Here is a 19,178-nt window from a genome sequence, read left to right on the forward strand (position 1 = left end):
TGACAGGCAGCCAGAAAGCTTTAAAATGGCAGCTCTGCCAGGAGAGTCTGCAGAGCAGCCATGCTTCCCCAGTACTGGGAGATGGGTGCCCTGTGCTGGGCCAGCCAAGTCTGGGGAGCCTCTCAGACTGCAAGAGACTTGGAGGATCTCTCTACTTGCTATGTGGAAGCCTGCAGCAGCAAGTGAGCAACTCCTATCCATGTAAATGTTAGCTTTCATAAGCAGAAATATGCCAGCAGAAAAACATCCAAACAGGAGGTTTTAAGTGACACCCTCTGCAAATGTTGCAGAAAAGCAATATGTATGTATTAAACAGGCAACATGCACATCAATGTGCATATCAGTCAGGCAGCCTTGTACCTGAGTAAACACACAAGGCAATCAGACAAGAGAATGATCCTTAACATGCCATGATCTTTTGCAATGCTAATTTTAATGACATAAAGAATTATTAAAGAAAACCTGATTTAGTGAACAGACAGTGACTCCCTTGAGGAATGGTTTCCCACCCATACCCAGCAGACAGGATCCTACTCTTTCATGTCTATTTTTTTTTTTTAAAGGAGAGAAGGATCATACTAAATCATTCATTCTTCACCTCAGCCAATTGTGTCAAGTAATGCATACAAACTTCTCAAGCATCTCCAAACGTCACAGATTATTGACAGTATGTGAAAAATCACACTTTCAGATAACTAAACAAATAATTATACTTCTAGGATTTTTTATACATCTTCAGGACACAAAGATCTGAAAAGTACTCAAAAACATTTTAATTCCCCCATGATTGATGGACTCTTGCTTTTATCACTAGTGATTGAACTACACTGATCCATAATTATTTAGTAACATTATGAATGTTAAGTAAAACTTTAAAACTAACTACAGCACAACAGAATTTAAGAGTGTTATCTAAAACTGAATCTTGGTTTCCTAATTTTTTTATCTCTACTTAAGTAATCAGCATTCTGGACAAAAAAGCAAGTTTTCTGACAGAGCTTCAAATACTTCAGAGTATTAGTAGAGTACAACACCACCAGATCACATATTTCACAAGAAATCTCTCAGGTGTAAGCATTCTGCTATCACAGATCTCATGCTAAATCACATGTGCTTCAAAATTACATACTTCTGACATTTTTTAAAAGGTAGGCTATCATAAGAAAAAATATTGTCAGTGACTCTCCACATCTCTTTTACTGCTTATAAGCCTAGTACAGCTACTATACACAGAAGTGTGTAACACAAACAATATTTTAGCCAAATAAAAAGTAGTCTTCTTGCACCTTCAGGAACTGTGTTTGCAAAACATGCTGGATTATAACCCTTGAGAACTGGATTCCTCATTCCACATATCAACTGCACAAATTGCAAGAAAGCAAAACATTCCCTTTATTAAAAGATCTGTCTCGCTACTTAACATTTGGATTTCTTGCAATCACTGCCAGCAGAAAGTGATGACGAGTGGTAATCTTGGCAATGAAATACTATGCGTGGTTCTTACTTTGATTTTCACTAATTTTATTCCTTGGGGCAGCTGTAGGAAACAGACACAGAGAAGGCAAGACCACACCTTTCCCATGCCTGAGTATCACATATCTCTGTCTTTACTGTGTCAGAAGCACTGTACCTTGTCTTGAATGTAATGGACCATTTCAGGGAAGGAAGGCATCTGTTTCCCAGAACTCTCCTTTTCATTTTTTCCAGAAAATGTTCTCAGTACTCGCTGGGCTTCTCCATGTACCTCCTCCCGCCTTTCAGAAGAAAAGATGAGAAACAGACATTATTTGCACAGAACAAAAAGCCTTTAATGAGCAATAAGATATGTTGGGAAGCTGGGGGAGAGAGAACAGTTTTTAAATGAGACGTGGGTTGGGTTTTTTTTGAAAGAGAGAGAGAAAAAAATCTTCCACTACAACTTTTAATATTTGTTTATTTTAGAGACAGGAAAGAAAAAGGGATAGTACTGAGTGCTCTCTGCAAAACTGTCTGGATGAGCTCACTTCTATTCCTCCTACATCCTTCTAGGTTTCACCATCAGTTTCTGGTTCCCACATCCTCGTTCTCCTATTTGCTACTTCTCCCTATCACTTCCTATAGTCAAGCTTCAGCTGCCACCTACTAGGTTTATCATTATCTACTTAACAATAGATAACTACTCCTGAAACAGTGCTGACACTGCAATGACAGAGCTGGTTGTTGCAGCTAATCTGCTTAGCTTTCCTTAGTTACACAATAGCTGCTTCCATCAAAATTTTAGTAATTAAAGTAAGCTGGGGAAAAAACCCCACCACTTACACTGCAGTGGGCAGAAAACTGCAAATGAAATGATTACTGTAATTTAAGGAGTCACCTACTCTTCAGCAGAGTGGCAACTCTCAAAACCACATGCTCAACTCTCTGCAAATACAAGCTAAAAATAGACTGACAGAATTTGCCAGGAAAAAAAAACTTCTAGATACTGTAAAAGTGATTTCAGTTAATGCATTTTTACTTTTGCAATTGCAACTGATCATTAGTATGAAATGCTTTAACGACTGCAGTTCATCTGAAACAAGAAAAACAATCTCAAGTAGAGCAGAGTAACAGCTCTCCATGAAACTGTCGAGAAGTTTGATTTCCAAATTACCATATTTAATTTTCTTCACATTATTTATGTGCAAACTGATGCACATACAAATACATGTATTCATACTTAATGCAAATATATATATATTATACTGAATGTATATACAGATGTGTGTGCATATGCATATATATGTATATATATATGTATGTAGACCCACATATATACACATATACACAAACATACATAAGTATATATATGAGAAAACAATTTATAAAGGAAAACAACTTACGGGTCTCCTGCAGCTAACAGGAGTAAGTATCTGGAAGGGATATGATCTGGAGGGAACACTGTGCTAGCAAATTTTACAGCCACTTGACGTACTTGAACTTCAGGCTTAAAGGGAAAAGATACAAACATATGGTTGAGTCTTAAATGACAGCAGTAATGACTTTCACTCACCATTTGTACATCATCAGTCATTTTTTCTGACTTCTGGTACCAACATGATTCAAAGTTTAGAGATTTTGAGACACTACGCATGCTTACAGTTCATATAGCACGAGACAGGGCAAAGAAAAGCAAACTTCTCATATACACACAAGTGGGGAATTAAATGTTTAATTAAACACACACACACTTCAGGGAATCATACTAATTCTTGAAAAACTGAACTGCTCCATCCAGGCAGTTTTGAAATGAAACGACATATATCATCTTGCTACAGAAAACAGAGCTATGCTTAGGAGAGGTGGGAAAGAAATACCAGTTCATGGTGGTGATTGTGTCTGTAAGGTATGCATAGTCTCAAAAAGGTATTGCCTGGAGATTTAGATCCCTTGAGCAAAGGAGTTGTCAGCATGAAAATTATCTCTTACACTAGAAATACATACAACCTTCACAGTCAGACTGGGTACTCACGCAAACACAGGGTATACAACACTCACTCCTTCTGAAAATCCAGACCTCTGGTGTATTCTGAACACAAACAAGGTACTCAAAATATGAGTAAGTCAAGTCTGATTTAGTGTCTCAAGGCTAAGCTCCTGGAGAGGTCCACAGATGCCTTATGTCACATATCACACAGCCTGCTGAAACCCCACTTAGGAGTGAATGATCCTTTCTACCAAACTCTCAATGTCCCACAGTGTTTCAGAAGACTGTCCCTGAAGCATTTACTTCTTGAAGTTTTCTAAGGAGAAGACTATGAGAAACATACAATGCAATTGTAATGGATTTGGATTTTTGCTAAACAGAACACAAATAGAGAACTGCAGTATTACCTTCCTTGCCATCACCGAGCCATGTTAAAAATATTTTATCTGAGCATACACACCCTACCTTCTCCCAGACAGGCCAATACATTCAGTAAGAAAAGGAAGATCTGATCCAGAATTATCTAACAGGAAGTGTCAGGAAACAGGAAGACAATTAAGCATTCACTTTTTTTTAAGGTATGCGATTTCGACTCCACTGAAAATACCTTTATTAAATAAGAAGCTACAAGAGCTTCCATCAGGGTACGCTGGGCTCCTTCCAAGTTACTATATGCTCCAACCATCATAGACAATGCCTCTTGAATGGCAAGCCTAGTATCAGCATCTTCCTGCAGTAAAAAAACAAAGAGTTTTCACTTTACAGTGCATAGTGTCAAGAATCCAGCAAAATCAGAAGAAAACAATAATGATTTCCCAAAGCCCCATCAGCACCCACCTTGCATAGGGCTTCAAAAAACTGCTGTACCAGTGCTATATCCTTGGTAAAGAGCTGAGGCATTCGGCTGAAACAAGATATTTTAATCCATGAAGCTTTTGCTTTATTAAATTGAAATGCTTCACACTTCATTGGTCTTCCCCTCATTCCAAATTTTAAGTGTCGAACAATTAGAGCCAGCACAGGAAGTTTGCTCTATCTTAGCCATATCTACCATAAAGCAGCACATTCTCCCTCCCTTAACACAGTTTGGAAAGTGAGACATTTTATGGACAACCACTTGGATCACCAGCACATGACTGAACATACCACTTGCCTAGCTTCATGCACTCTGGTCTTTGCTGTACATTCCTTAAATTTGTATTTCTGGCAATCCAGAATGCAGAACCATTTCTTAAATTCTGTGCATAATTCATGAGGTGCCATTAATCACTGCTAGAGAAGCTATCAGCTGAAAACATATTTCTTTTTGCATCCCTAAAGTTGTCACAAGAAGAGCACTTTTCTCTGCACTGTGCACTCAACTGTAAAATTGGTAGGTGGCATAAAACTTGCTGCTGACAAATTAACTGGTTACTCTGGAGAAGTTGTTCAATGTCCCATTGCTTAAATGATGTTTCGGTTACCTGGAGAGCTTTCCAACTGCTGAATATGCCATTGATAGCAGTTTTGAATCCTTGAATAATAAAACAATAGACAGAATTTAGCGAAACCAGAAATACACACTGGTATATCTTTTATAAATAAACAGTTACTTTAAATCCTGTCTTAAAATTGCTCAAGCAGGCTTTCATGGAAAAAAAATCCTAAAATATAAAGTATTTCTATCCAAGAATAAAAACATATAGAAAAAAAGGGAGGACACTTTTGTCTAAGAAACAGAGAAACTGCAAATTGTGGCAAAATGCAAATCTCTCTTCTGGTCTCAGCTAACTACACTTTAGTTCAAGAGAAACAAGTAAGGAGATTCAGTGAGGATATGAAACAGTAGCAAAGGGACAGAAACCACTGGCTCTGAACAGCAGCTGTAAACAAAGGAAGCTGTCTGCAAAATGCATCCTGCGGATGACCAATACAGCACATTTATACACAGGGGATTACTTCCTCCTTTTTCATTCCCTTCCCTATGGCAGGGTGTCCCATGCATTCAAATGCCAACTCAGGCCAGAAGGTCACATTCAAAGGTCAAACAAAGCAGCAAGAAGCTCAAAGCTGCAGAAAAGGTGATCTGCAACATCCGCCCTTTCTATGATACATGTAGGAGTATCATGGAGAATTTGACTTCTGAAATGGCACTGGAAACACCTCATCAGGCCAGACTGGTATCTGCAGTTCTCTTTGGTAAAACCCTTCTCACAGTAATACCATCCCTGGATAAACAGGATGGAATGTATAACAAGCAGGCCTATACAGATGCTTAACACAATGGGATAAACATCCAGAGTTGAGGTCCTTGTATGCTCCAGAGTAAGGACAGCTAGATACTATGACTTCTCTCTTTATATTACTAACACTATTACTTTCTATAGATTTTGCAATTGGTGCCCAAGCACATATCTATCAGTGTTACATAAATAAAAGAATTTTGATATATAGCATTTTAAAATATCTGCTTCTCTTCCAACAAAAATTCTTAAAAGGTATTCTCCAGCAACCTCTCAAGCAAACACAAAAAAAGATACATCAGTTCCCATCATAAATAAATTTAACTTTTGCTTGTATTCACATGAAGAGTTATAGTAAAAAATTTTTCATCTTACCTCTTTGTATTCATTGATCAGCTTTGTAAGTCCATTTAAAAGCATTGGACCTAAGGGCTTTATTTTACTCTCTGGACAACTGCAATTAGAGAAACCAACAAAATATTATCTTTTGCATCCCTGAAAAGGTTCTTCTCTAGTATCACTTCTCTCGACTGTGTTAAGATGAGATATTACAAATTACTGTGTGCAAGCACAGACACACTAAGCTTTCCAGATTAAGTAAAAAAACCCCTACCTGCCCTGTGTTTTAGTATTCATTGGTTCAGTTATGTCTTTACTGAACAGAGTGGCTTCTAGGCAAATAGCTAAGAAACACTGTTCTCTCTGAACTACTTACATGATACAAATATGATGTACAAACTGCAAAGACAGACTTCTCAGTTTTGCATTTGTGTTTGCGCCGAAGAGTCCATCATACACCACCTGACGAAAAGGAAGGAGCAGATTACAGAGTGTCTGGCTTCACTTTCAAAGATTTTCATTCCCCCTCTTCTTTAAACACTGTCATCAGTAACAATGCTTCCTAACTCTAAGTACTGGAGGAACTGTATCATCAAACTTATTAGGAAGTGTAGCTTTGGAAAATAAGCATCACCTGAATGTTAGCTGGGAACATTTCTGCAGCTTGCTGGGATCGTAGAAGATGAGGAACTATCTTTAATTTAACACGGGTGCTGACTGACTCTCGTTTCATTTCTGGTTTCAGCACAGATCCCTGTCAGAAACAGAGATTAAACAGTGCATCTCTGGACAACAGTAAATTACTTTCTCCTGCAAATCAGAACACACTGGCACAGAGAAAAAAATTACTCAAATATCATGAATATTCAGTGAAAGCAGATATCAAAGGAAGCGATAGATTAAAGAAATACAAATATGTTTTTTACTTTTAAAGTAAGACAACTAATATTACTTCTTCAGCAATTAAGAAGATAGACAACTCTGGGGGCAAATCTTACCTCCTTGGTTTTCAGTGGTATATCCCCAAGATACACTTTATACATTTTGTTGATGATAGCAGGATTGTTCCAGTCAATTAAACTGAAGGAAAAAACCATATTGAACAAAAACATGTTATGATTCTGACCTTTGACTACTTCCTAAAATACAGCATTTTGCATCATATTCATGTCAGTCCCAAAATTTACATAGAACTTCACAGTTTGACTTCTGACCTCTTTTCCCACATCCACATAATATATACTCACAAAGAATGTGAACTAATTTCACTTTAACAATTTCTGACAACATGATTAGCAAGTAATTTGTTACAAACCCACATGCTCCCTTCTCTGCTACTGAAACAAGACATACAGACCATGGTAATCTACCAATTGAATATCAATCAGTAATCTGTGAACCAGCATACATTTCCTATAAAAGACATTTAACATTACATATTGTCCACACAGTTATTTTTCTCTCTGGACATCTTTCTCATTAGAAGGAAAGATAAGACAAGAAGGAGAGACCAGCTTTCTTAATCATGCTTCATCATTTAATAGAATCATCTCCCCTGTCACGACTGAGGCACCTGAACAAACTTCAGCTGCAGAAGGTTTCACATGAAAAATCCGACTCCATGTTAAATAATTCAACAGAAGCCACATACATATTTCAAAGATGGCCCTATCTTGCTCCAGCCTCCTACATGAGCCAGCAAATCTCCCATTGTCAATGTCTCAGCAAACAGTATCAACAGCCATTACTCTGGCCCCTTGATGAGTTAAAGACAGAAGCATTGTCTTTTAGATGATGAGGGGCGAACTGCAGGTGAGGAGAAGCTTCAGTAATAACTGACAACAGTGTTTGCCAAACTTTCTAGACTATGATCCATTTCACAATTAGTCTCTTTACTCGCCTAATAAATTAAATGAAAGTATACTCTTCTGGGAATCATTTACTAAAGCCTTATTGACAATTGATAATCCACAGGGGGGCAATGTGGAAACCACTGCTATTTTTTATTATTTGGTAAGAAAATGGCTCAGAAGTGATTCCAAAAATGATCAAACCCACACAGCTAAAGCTGTGAGCTTTGGAGACAAGCGACATTTCCAGCTGCAAGACTGCAAACCACATCATTCCCAGCCCAGTGGGAAGACATGGCAGCTTCATGAGGGAACCTCATACAGGGAACCTCAGCCTTCCTCACCTCCAGCACAGTCTCTCTGGAGCACTACATTCATTGCAATAGCTGTTTCAGGAATACTAACACCATCTTTTCCAACCATCCAGACCTTACCTTTGCTTGCTCTTTAGTTCAAGGTCTGCTGCAGTGGCAACGCTGTGTCTTGTATCACTGGAGGCTACAACCAGGTGTATAACAGCTTCAAGTTCGGGCACTTGCTCAGCCTCAATGAACTTCACTATCCCCAGCTTACACTGTTCAACACCAGGGAAAAGCAGGGTTACTGACAAGAAAGCGGATGTTACAGTAACTGTAGCACCTCAGTTGTCTCAAATCAGGGCTTCTGCTTGCTTAAGAAGAAGTTCACATGCTCTCCCTCTCTTAGCTTGCCTCCAGTCAAAGTTATCTGCAGCAAAGTACCAGCATCACCATTATGGGATACTTGTTACATCACTGCTGAAAAGGGATGCTTTGGAAGACACTGTTGCAACCTTTCAGAGTAAAACACAAGAGTAGGCTGCAGTCATGGCTGCTTCCCAATCACCTTCCTCCCCGGCTAAATTCCTTAAGGCATCATGCAAAATTCCTCAGTAAATTTCCTCAGGGCAACTAAAGACCTGGTCAGAATCAGTTACCTATTTTTCCTCCAGCTTTCCATTCCTCCATCTGCAACTGTCCCATTAGTATATCCACAATTCACCACGGACCAGCCCCACAGCTCTAAATACCTGTTCTAGCAGCTCTGGGGTCCATGGACTATCTCCAATAACCCTTTTGGCTGCATAAAAGCTCATCCCTGGAGGTGGCTGAGGGATTCCAGGACCTCCCACGCTACTTGATGAAGACCCCTGGGCTGAGGGTACATTTTGTCGACTTTGAGATTCATTCAATACAAACCTAAGCAGGCAGGGAAAGATTTTTATTAGAGGCTTTTCCAATCCACATTACCAGCTGAATTAGATTCTGGAATTGAGAAAGACACATAACTTGTCCAACTTGATTATTTTTCTCTAATTAATCCCATGACGCTAACATAAGATAGAATTTGAGGCTCTGCTGACAATTATCCCAACATATTCTGCAAAAGCCATAACAATATCACAGCAAATGAAAACAAACTTCAGTTAGAAAAGGGAAGGGTCCACCGGCATTTCCAGAAAGAGTCCTTAGCTTACAAACCAGAAAAAATTATTTATTTTGTATTAGAAGTAAATACTCATGCTGTACTACATGAAACTCATGTAAAAAGCTCCACTAACATTTGTATGATTTCTATAAAAAATACAAACCTAACAAGGGAAACAATGAAGCATATGCAACACAAGTGGCAGGAAACATCCTGATGTAAAAAAATAAATAAATGAGATACTGTCTTGGAAAATGGCAGTTTTAATACTGGGGAGAGAAGGAAAGCAAAAATAAAAATAAGTTTATGGAGCTTGTTCTTTCATAAGACCAGCTAGCCCAGCTGCCCTGTGCTCACCTTCATGCTTTTATAAAAGCCACACCACTGCTCCATGTATCCTTGGAAGATGGCCAAATGGCCTCAAAATTGCACTTGCAGAGGCCAGCAAGAATTCTTTTGCCCCAGCCAGCCTCCCATTTTGCATTCAGCACACAGGCAACAAAAAGGTAAACAATCTCAACAATAGGAATTAATTCTAAGTCTCGTTAGTTAAAACTTTAAACACTTTATTATGAGCTTTAAACCCTACACTTAAGCTTTTTGGTTGCTTTACTGCAGCAAACTAGTAAGGCTAAATCACAACTGGACAAAGACGGACCAAGTTCTAACAAGCATAAATTAGCTGTGAACCACTGCAAACAGCTTCACCCCAGGGAGCAAGACTTTAAGAGACAGACAACTAGAGCCACAGGCTAACTCAAGACACTCTCTAGCACCTTCTGGAAAGAAAATTAAAATCTGTACCTCCTACTTTCAGTGTCTCTGAGTGTTTTCTCAGAGGTCTCTTCCAAACTAAATGATTCTGTGATTTAAAAACTCATGCTTGGCCAGAGTATTAAAGTGTGGAAAGGACTGGAAAGCCCAAGGATTCATCTGCTGAAGCTACAGCCATGGATGAAGCTAAGGGCAATTAACCTGAGCCAACTGAAGAGTTGAAAGAACAGGCATTTGAAACTGTGTGCTGCAAGATTCTGTATATTTGAATGAAAGGGAAGTGGCTCCCTAATTATCTGATGGAAAGCATGGCCCCCAACAAATGGACATGGAGAAAGACCATGTGCTTGTTATTTTAAATTCATTCCTTCAGGTTAATCCACTCAGGTGAGCAAGAACTATGAGTTCAAATAGATCATACTGGCACCAATCCTATGAGACTTTTATTGCCAGGAAAAACATAGAAGCACGTTCAACCATCAAAACCATTTCTATTTTTTTCCAAAGCAAAAGCTCCTGTAGCAATACAAAGACACACACAAAAAAAAAAAAACCAAAAAAAAGTTAGTGGGAAAAACATTTTGAGAAAGTATTGATTTTAGACACTAGAATGCTCCTAACAAGCAGTGATCAGTAAACTCAAGTTGTTCTGTACATTCTTCTTGCTTTCAAAAACAGTGTTCACACTAAGACAACATAAGTGTAGTTTGAAGATTTTTCACCAGAAGACAGACAGAAGACCAATCGTGTTCAAAGGCTCAACTCTGGAAAGCACAAGTTTTTAGAGATTATTCTTGCTTATGATCTCAGAACAATAAGCCTAAAAACTCAACTGCAGAAAGATGGGGACACATTTTTGTCAGGCTTCTCTTTGAAAGGGTTGGCTATCTGGTTCTTACAATTATCAACTTCTTTTGTACTTTTCTACTGATTTCATTTGAGTCAGGAAGTAAAAGCACACTTTAAATGTGTTTTCAAGGATGCAGTTTGTACTGTTTCACACATAAAGAACACATCAATGCTAGAGAAGACTGGTATCAACTCACCCATAAGGCATAAGAAGAACATCCAACATAAAGTCCAAAAGCAGCTGTACAGTCTTTGGTTTTTCAGCAAGATTAAATGGAGAAGCTGCTGCTTTCAATGGTTCAGCAGTGTATTTCATGTGAAAAAGGGTTGGTATTAGAAGATGCATTAGGCTGAAAAACAATTACATTTACTGCAACCATTTAAAAAAACCACACCTGTTTACTTATAACATACAAGAGAAAAACCTTTTACAACAAACCTGTTCCTTAATAGCAAAAAAAAAGAAAATCTTAACAAAAGTTGAACATATTCACAATCCAGTGGCTTCTATTTACCACCTAATGTACTTAAAAATGGAAAGCAGAAGATAAATTAGGATTTGTCCTTAAAATGGAATATATGTGTCTGCATGCATGCAGACATCTGGAGAGAAAAAGTCACTGTCTTTGTCCAGATTTTTGACAGTTTCACAATTACACCACAAAATACAGTATAGGGCTGTCTCATCCTTAAGACCCATTGGCAAATGTCTAGCAGTACAGCCGGATTTTCCAAAGCTCTCTTCACTCATGTACTTGCCTTTTCAACAGAGAAAAAACATGCTTCAAGTATTTTCACACTAATCTCATGAATGGAACAAGATTTTACTCAAGACCTTTCAGTAATGTAATTTTAAAATATTTTTACACCATTATTGTATGTAGAGGGAATGAAGACATGATTTTAATGACATTTTCCAATACCAACACAGTGGAAACTCATCTCAGTGTAGGTAAGAACCAGGACCACCCATAGAGATTCTTAGTATACACCAGTTCCCAACACTCTTTTTTTCACCTATTACAACTTAGTTAAAACTCCTACTAACTTGAAACACTACCTCTCAATTTAGAGTGGCCAATCTGAGACATCTAGCACTGCTCCCGCAGCTGGTCAGAGGGCATCTACTGAAGGTCTGGCCTTAAACTGGAAACCAGAACTTGATGGAGATGCATGGGGGATATGGACAGGCATTTCACTTCCATCATAACACAGATCTCTTATCATATAGGGAGTCTGCTGCTGCAGATTCTGTATATTATTACAGCATTGGACTATAACAATTTCTTGTACCATTCAAATAATTGATTTACTGATCCAAATTGTACATGGCAAGAACATCCTAAGTCATGAAGATAGCATTAAGGAAAAGAAATCTTTTAACAACTAATATAAATTATTTTACAAAACAAATACCAACAAAATTCTCTCCAAGACTAAGAAGTCATACCTGTCTTGTTGTGGCTGAGGTTTCCCTTCCATTGCAGTGAGAAGGGTTGGAGCCAATTCACATTGTTTTTCCACAGGCAGACGGGGGTATCCCATCTTAACATAAATTATGGTAAAATTCTAAAGGGGTAGAAAAAGCACATAGTATTGCAGCAATGGAAAAGAAGTATGTGTTCCTTAAACTCTTGTTGTATGTTCTGTTACATAATTGGGTATTGGAAACGATATATGTTTTGCAAGACCAATTTCTTAAGTCTAAGACTTAACAGATTGACAACCATTATAGTGGATACTCAGCAAGGACTAGTCAGAGTAGGTCTTGCTGGGCCTCTGCTTTAAAAGGTGGGAAAAAAAACAATGAAAAAAGCTCTCTCTGGTTTGTCTTTTCACTGTCAATTTCACCAAAAGCAGCTGTAACTAAGCAACAGCTTACAATAAAGCAAATGTAATGATCTCTCTTACCTATTTCTGAAATAAAATAGAATACAATACTGAATAAATACAAAGTCAGCAGCATAGACAAAATTTCTCTTAAAAACATGTTTCTAAATCACCTCATTTAAAAGCAGCAAATGCAGTTAAAAAAGCCCAGTAACAGGACAGCACAGCAGAGCAATACTGAATACTGGACTATGCTGTTCATCGAAATCCAGCCAAGAACTGCAGAGGTAAGAGTTGTGTTCCATGACCTGGCTGAAAGCAATGTTAAAGAAGAGTGTTGTAGTACACTACACTACTTTGCAGATGACACTTCAGTTAAAATGCTATGAAGCCTTATGATGCAAAGGAATATGCATTGCTGAGATACCTGAACGAAAAGATCTTTTGACAAGTACAACCAAATACAGAGTTTGTCAAGTACGTCTCTAAACAAGATGGTTTGTTTTGCTCTACAAGACATACGCACTCCAGAAGTCTTGGTCATTTCTAAAAAGTGAATTCCAGATAATGCCACTTGCTGAGGACAACATGAGACTACTTTTATGTATGTCACTGCTGTTTAAAGTCTAAATATTTCTCCATACATTTCTAAGATGTCATATTTTTAATTTATGCTACACACAGGACTTAACAGTAAAACGAAAAGCACAAAGTTTCCCTATGATTTAATCACTTTTGTTTCATGATGATGATTTGCAACAGACCTATCAAAACTGAAATGTAAACTGTCTCATAGTTTTGGAAAAACTTATAAAACCATTTTCACTTTTTAAATTAGATTGAAAGAAATAATCTGCGAAAGTTTCACAATCTATAAAGTAACATTTTTTTCATCTTGCTCAGCTACAGTCCTGACCCTAACACCACATAAAAATACAGGTCCTCACGAGTTCAAAGAGATAAAGGTGTTTTAAAACTCTGATCCTGCAGATATCAGGATAAGGATTGGTAGTTGCTTGCAAAATGCAGCTTTTACCAGTGAACAGACCCTTTACAATACAAGCAATGACAATTCATGCAACCATGAAATATTAAGAGTAACTGTCTAACTTGAACAGCAAAATGATCTATGAAACCAAGTTTCACCCACACCACATTATAAAACTGAATATAAAAAAAGCTCTTAAAACATCAACCTCACAACAATTACATACCTGCTAGGAAAACTGTCAGAGCTAAATACAGGAGCTTTAAAGAATATTCTCCTTGCTAAAGTAAACCAGCAAACAGTCTTGGAAGAACACTTACAGTGACAAATGACACTGCAGAAGGATCTTGATACTGAACTAGCAGTGTCTCTACTGGGAGCTGAATTTTTGGTCGACTTTTGATGCGTTTATTCAGATGAACCAGCAGCTCCATGACCTGACAGGAAGGAAAAAAAAAAACAACAAACAAACTTGAAAGAACCACCATTAATGTTGCTAATTTGGGGTCCAATCATCAACCATAATCCATTAGGCAGGCTTAGTATAAGAAACCAGGCCTGATCTAACTGATTATTAGATTTGTAAGAAATCAGCAGCCATCATTTATATTATCTTGAAACCATGCCACTGCTAAGACAAACACAAAAGTCACAAACCACACCACAATCAATAACATCCATCAACAGAAATATAAGAAAGGATTACTGAAGATGATCAGTTCTCTCCACAGACTGGTTACTATCTGTCAAAACTGTCTCTGGCTTGGAAATCTGCACTCCTGCTCTATACTGAGCTGCAGAATAACTCCAAATCACAAAGCAGGCAAAAAAAATATCCCCACCCATAATAAAATTACCAAATAAGTGTACGAGAACTGTTAGGAGTAGAATGTTACAGAACTGAAATCCTTCAAACAAGAGGAGAAGCCAACAGGGGCACTGTGAATGTTAGGCAGAAGCAATGTGCAGTCCTGCCTGGGTGGGGAGAGCTCCAGCAGCAATGCCAATGGGAACAGGCAGATGCTTGAGGGGAATGACTCCGGACTCTGACAGACAGCAAAGCAAAACTGGGGCCAGAGTGTGTAGAAACAAGAGAGGTGCACTGTGGTATTCCCTCATGATGAAGACTATCAAGTAGTGAAGTTCGGGCCCAGATGGTTTGTACAGTCTTTATTCTCAGAGGTTTTCCAAGACCCATCTTGATAAAACCTCCACCTTCATCCTGAACTGAACTTGTAATGGACTGTTTTAAATAGGAGATTGCTCTGGAGACCTTCTAAAGTCCCAAATTACCCCATGATTCTACAATCCCATTAGGCAGTTTCTTAGCATCACCGAAGTGCCAATTGTAAATCTCCTGAAGGAGGTATCATAACTGAATGAAGAAAATTGAAAAACTACAATTTCTACTCTGGAACCATTATCCATTCTGAGAAATCACACTGAACATCTGCATGTTGCTTGCAAACTTCGTTAGATTCTCAAAAGAGGTGGTGCAAAAAAATGGAAGTGACATTAGATGAAGTCAATTCAGTTCCGGCAAAACCAGTCACAGTCAGTCCTAGATTCATGTTGACTCCAAACAATTCAAGCCAAAAAGACAGGGTGTCCTGTGTTTTCAAGGGATCATTGCCTTGGTCATAATATGCTGTCACTGAAGCCCATAATGGAAACTGCAGAACCATATGGATGCTGAGCTGCATATGAGCAGCCTCTTAGACACCATCTTTACATCCACTCCATGACTAGGTCTCAAACAAAATAACGTCCAGCTATAATCCAGAGAAACTGCAGAGCTGACTGCAAGCATGTGATCAAAACATTGTTTATCAGAGAGAAACTAACAAACTAAGTAACACTGACAGCTTCCAGATTTTGCTGCTGTAAATTTATTGCAACATTTAAAATTCATACTATTTTAGAGAGGAAAAAAAACCTGTCTACACAGATCTCTCTGAGAAAGGGTAGGAGATACTAATACAGAACTCAAGAAACATGTTCAAATGATCAAGTGCTATAATTACTTGTATTATAATCATCTGGTGAGAATGAAAATCAAGAGTTTAAACACCTAAAATGAAGAAGAAATGCATTCTATTTCATTATTCACTCTAATGTAAAAACTATTAACGACTACCAGTACAATACACCCTTAAGTAGGCTTGTGATTTCAAGAGGCCTCTTAAAATTTAATTTTCAAAAGACTAGTCCTCCCCCTTTCCTGAATCTTCCAACACTCCCAAATAACTGACAACAGATTTTAGGTTAGAGAGAAAGATCATACAAAAATACCCTAGGAAATTTCAGCAGCTGGTTAAATGCTTTTCTTCACAGCTTCAAGCACACACGGTAAGCAGGTATTCAGAAGAACACCCCATCTGAGTTGGAGTATCTGTCCTTCAGCACGGTGGAATGGCATGACATCCATGGATCCATGACAAGGTCTCTGGTGTTCAGATGACCTCGAGGTGCTCTACAGAAAGTCTCTTTTTCCAGCCCCAAGTCCAAAGAAGAAGACAGGATTGCTTGGCTCTCGTTCTCAAGGTTGTTTACTTTCTCTTATGTAACACATTCTTTCTCCAACCCGCCAAGGTCTGTCTGGTAGGTCAGGTTCAGGCACACTGACCGCTCTCAGGGGGGTGTTATTTTTTTATGCTAAAAACTACGTGTACTTTATTTACAATAATTTTCCAATACCTATCACCAATGTTAGACAGTCTGTCTCTACTCTAAACCAATCCAAAAGTGCCATCACAGCAGAAGATGGAGGCTAAGAAGAAACAAGAGGAAGGACAGGACATGCCCATATCCCTCCATCTTGCCTCCGGAACTCCCATTATAAAACCCCAAAATTCTACATTTTCACCCTGTGATAAATTCACTATCATTCTATTCAAACTCCTGTGGCTTGTAACTCTTCGCACAAAATTGGTAATTGTTTCCAGAGGTTAAAATCAAAGGCACAGGTGTCTTTGACGCCGTGCCAAGGTCTCTGAGTCCCCTGCCAGGGTCTCGAGTCCTCCAGGGCAGTCAGAGGAATATCCTGGATTTTGACAGATCCACTTTGATGCAATCACTCTTAGAGACATGTTTTGTGCAGAACTTTGAGAAAAATCTATGCTACAGTAACTTGCAGGTTCTGAAATCTATTTATAAATGCAGTGACAGTATGATCATTTCCCTATTTCTACAAGACAGAGGGACTTATGAAAAACTTCTTTTCCACCACTAACCCCCTACACTACATCTGCACTCTGCTCTAAAACATTTCAATCCACTCCTATTACCAGACCTAAAACCTAATGTAGGAAACTGAATTCCCCTGAAACTGAATGCTGATAGTTATATATGAAATTCCACCTCTAAAACTGCTTGGTCCTTGCTCCTTATGTCTGGTTACAGGCAAAAATCAAACAGTTTTGGTACATATTAAGTAAGGTACCTGAATAAATTTTGTGATAAAGCCGTCTTATGTACCACGGAACTGATTTTTTTCAGGTAGGTATGACAGTCCATCTTCACAATTACTTGGTTCTCGCTCTTATTCCAGTTATCAGTCAAGTGAATGACATCAATGAGTATGGCTTCATGGTATTTTGTGCACAGAAGGCAGCTTGCTTCACACGTGCCCTAAGTCAGGTGGAAGCACAACAGCCCCGGAACCCAAGGCAACCGTCCCTATGGAAGCAGCCTTGGTCCCAAGCTAACTCGGAGCTAGCTGGCCTCAAGTGCAAACAAATGCAGTCTCCACACATCTGCAAAACCCGTGCTGACACAAGCACTAACTGTTTTGTTTAAGCTCTAACAGATGTACTGAACCAATTCTCTATTATGGTAATGATAAAATCTCCTCAAAGAGTAATTTTCTCAACAGAGAACATCCAAGCATAGCAAATATCATACATCACAGGCATTTCCTTCTCCCTGATCAGGACAATATATCTTTATGGTAAATTGAACCCTTACCTTTTTGCGAACTCCTTCCTGTGTGCTGGACAGCTTGAGGAGAACAGGGGGTAGGAATTTGGAAATAATGTTCTGTAACTGCTCATCTGTTTCTGCATGGCCAAGACGTAAGAACACGCGCTCCAGCTGATCTGCAATTAATTAAAGAAAGAAAAAAGAAAAAGAGAAACTGGTTGAAACTCAAAATTTCTGTAGCATGAAAACTTTTTCTGAACATCCCCTAATGGACTTAAAAGAAACGCTGCACAATGTCATTAGAGTACTTATATCTCAAAAGCACTCATCACAGATTTTTAACGTGAGAAAACAATTTATGGTAGAATCCAGCCTGACGGCTTCTAGTACTAGCCTTCACAAGCACTGGGAGACCTCTCCCAGCAAAGACAAAAACAATTAAGGCTGCCTTTGCATGTACCGTCCACACACCAGAAAACACAAGAAACAATTGAGTGAAATATCAGTTTTTTTGAAGCTTGAGACAACTGTTCCAGGGTAAATTTGATATGCATAAGTTAGGGTTACAGGCGTATTCATACAACATCTTGACCCAGGCTAACCTCTCCAGCACCTGTCCACTGGGGCACTTAGGTGTCCCAGAAAATCTGAACAAATGTTGGCTGAGCCAGTTACTTGTTTGTTATAAGTAGCTGATCTGTTCTCAAAAACACAGCACTATCATCAATAGGAGTAAGAGCACAAGCACAAAATGTAGGATATACTGTTGTGATCCTACTATCACTCTACAAAGCAGTTGGGGTGTTTCAACTTGCCTTCCTCTGGCCAGCTGATCTACTCCCCAAATCCAGAAAGGAATGAATGAAAAATCATTTCACAAAAACAGATGACAGCAAAATCGTCTATCAATAGCTCAAGCACAAAGGCTGAGGATCATTTGTTTTTATAAAAACAAGGTTGAAAGTCGTTATTTTAAGCACCAGCATGCAACTGCCCCAACAGCTACACCAGAAGCAAAGCAAAGGTCCCCCAACATCAGCAGTATTCCCAAGAGCTGGACCGAGAAGAGTTCTTGTGCACAGGACCAAGAGCATGTTTTTCATCCTGCAGCAATGAAGCCCAGAACCACAGGGAGCAAGGAGACCCAATGCTTTTGAAGGGTTAAAGGTCTTAAGACATCTTACCAATGGAAATATTTCCCCAAAGACTAATGTAAAGTGACCTATGAGATTAGAGGAGACCAAGGAGAGGCCTCCTTCAGCAGACGAGGATCATCAAGCTAACTGTAAAGGACGACAGTGGGGAAAAAAAAAAGAAAAAAAGCACTGGTACAGGGCAGCAGTAAAGATCGAGGTGAATGGATATCGTTAGAATCAAAGTGAAAAAAAGGGATGTTGAATGCAAATACAGCTCTAACCAGTAAACCTATGATGATTTGGCTTCAGAAGCTTTTATTGTCCTATTTTTAAAACCTGTGTTATCCCTGCATTCATAGCATCATTCCTCCTCTGCTAGAT

At 38.7% G+C, this 19,178-nt stretch overlaps 1 protein-coding gene across 2 annotated transcripts in view; it reads right to left on the reverse strand.

Annotated features, from left to right (window-relative positions):
• The window catches only part of ECPAS (Ecm29 proteasome adaptor and scaffold), a 56,903-nt gene that overhangs the window by 31,537 nt on the left and 6,188 nt on the right, over positions 1–19,178 (reverse strand). For both annotated transcript variants that reach the window (XM_030968224.1, XM_030968225.1), the window contains exons 2-16: positions 17,707–17,837; positions 14,061–14,177; positions 12,373–12,491; positions 11,120–11,272; positions 8,902–9,070; positions 8,288–8,427; positions 7,002–7,083; positions 6,638–6,757; positions 6,380–6,465; positions 6,040–6,118; positions 4,906–4,955; positions 4,280–4,346; positions 4,050–4,172; positions 2,859–2,962; positions 1,631–1,754 (exon numbers count right to left, since the gene is read on the reverse strand). In XM_030968224.1, the coding sequence (XP_030824084.1) occupies positions 1,631–1,754; positions 2,859–2,962; positions 4,050–4,172; positions 4,280–4,346; positions 4,906–4,955; positions 6,040–6,118; positions 6,380–6,465; positions 6,638–6,757; positions 7,002–7,083; positions 8,288–8,427; positions 8,902–9,070; positions 11,120–11,272; positions 12,373–12,491; positions 14,061–14,177; positions 17,707–17,837 (1,664 nt within the window). The remainder of the gene's footprint in view (positions 1–1,630; positions 1,755–2,858; positions 2,963–4,049; positions 4,173–4,279; positions 4,347–4,905; positions 4,956–6,039; positions 6,119–6,379; positions 6,466–6,637; positions 6,758–7,001; positions 7,084–8,287; positions 8,428–8,901; positions 9,071–11,119; positions 11,273–12,372; positions 12,492–14,060; positions 14,178–17,706; positions 17,838–19,178) is intronic.

Source organism: Camarhynchus parvulus, chromosome Z, assembly GCF_901933205.1.
Source record: "Camarhynchus parvulus chromosome Z, STF_HiC, whole genome shotgun sequence".
Classification (NCBI taxonomy): Eukaryota; Metazoa; Chordata; class Aves; order Passeriformes; family Thraupidae; genus Camarhynchus; species Camarhynchus parvulus.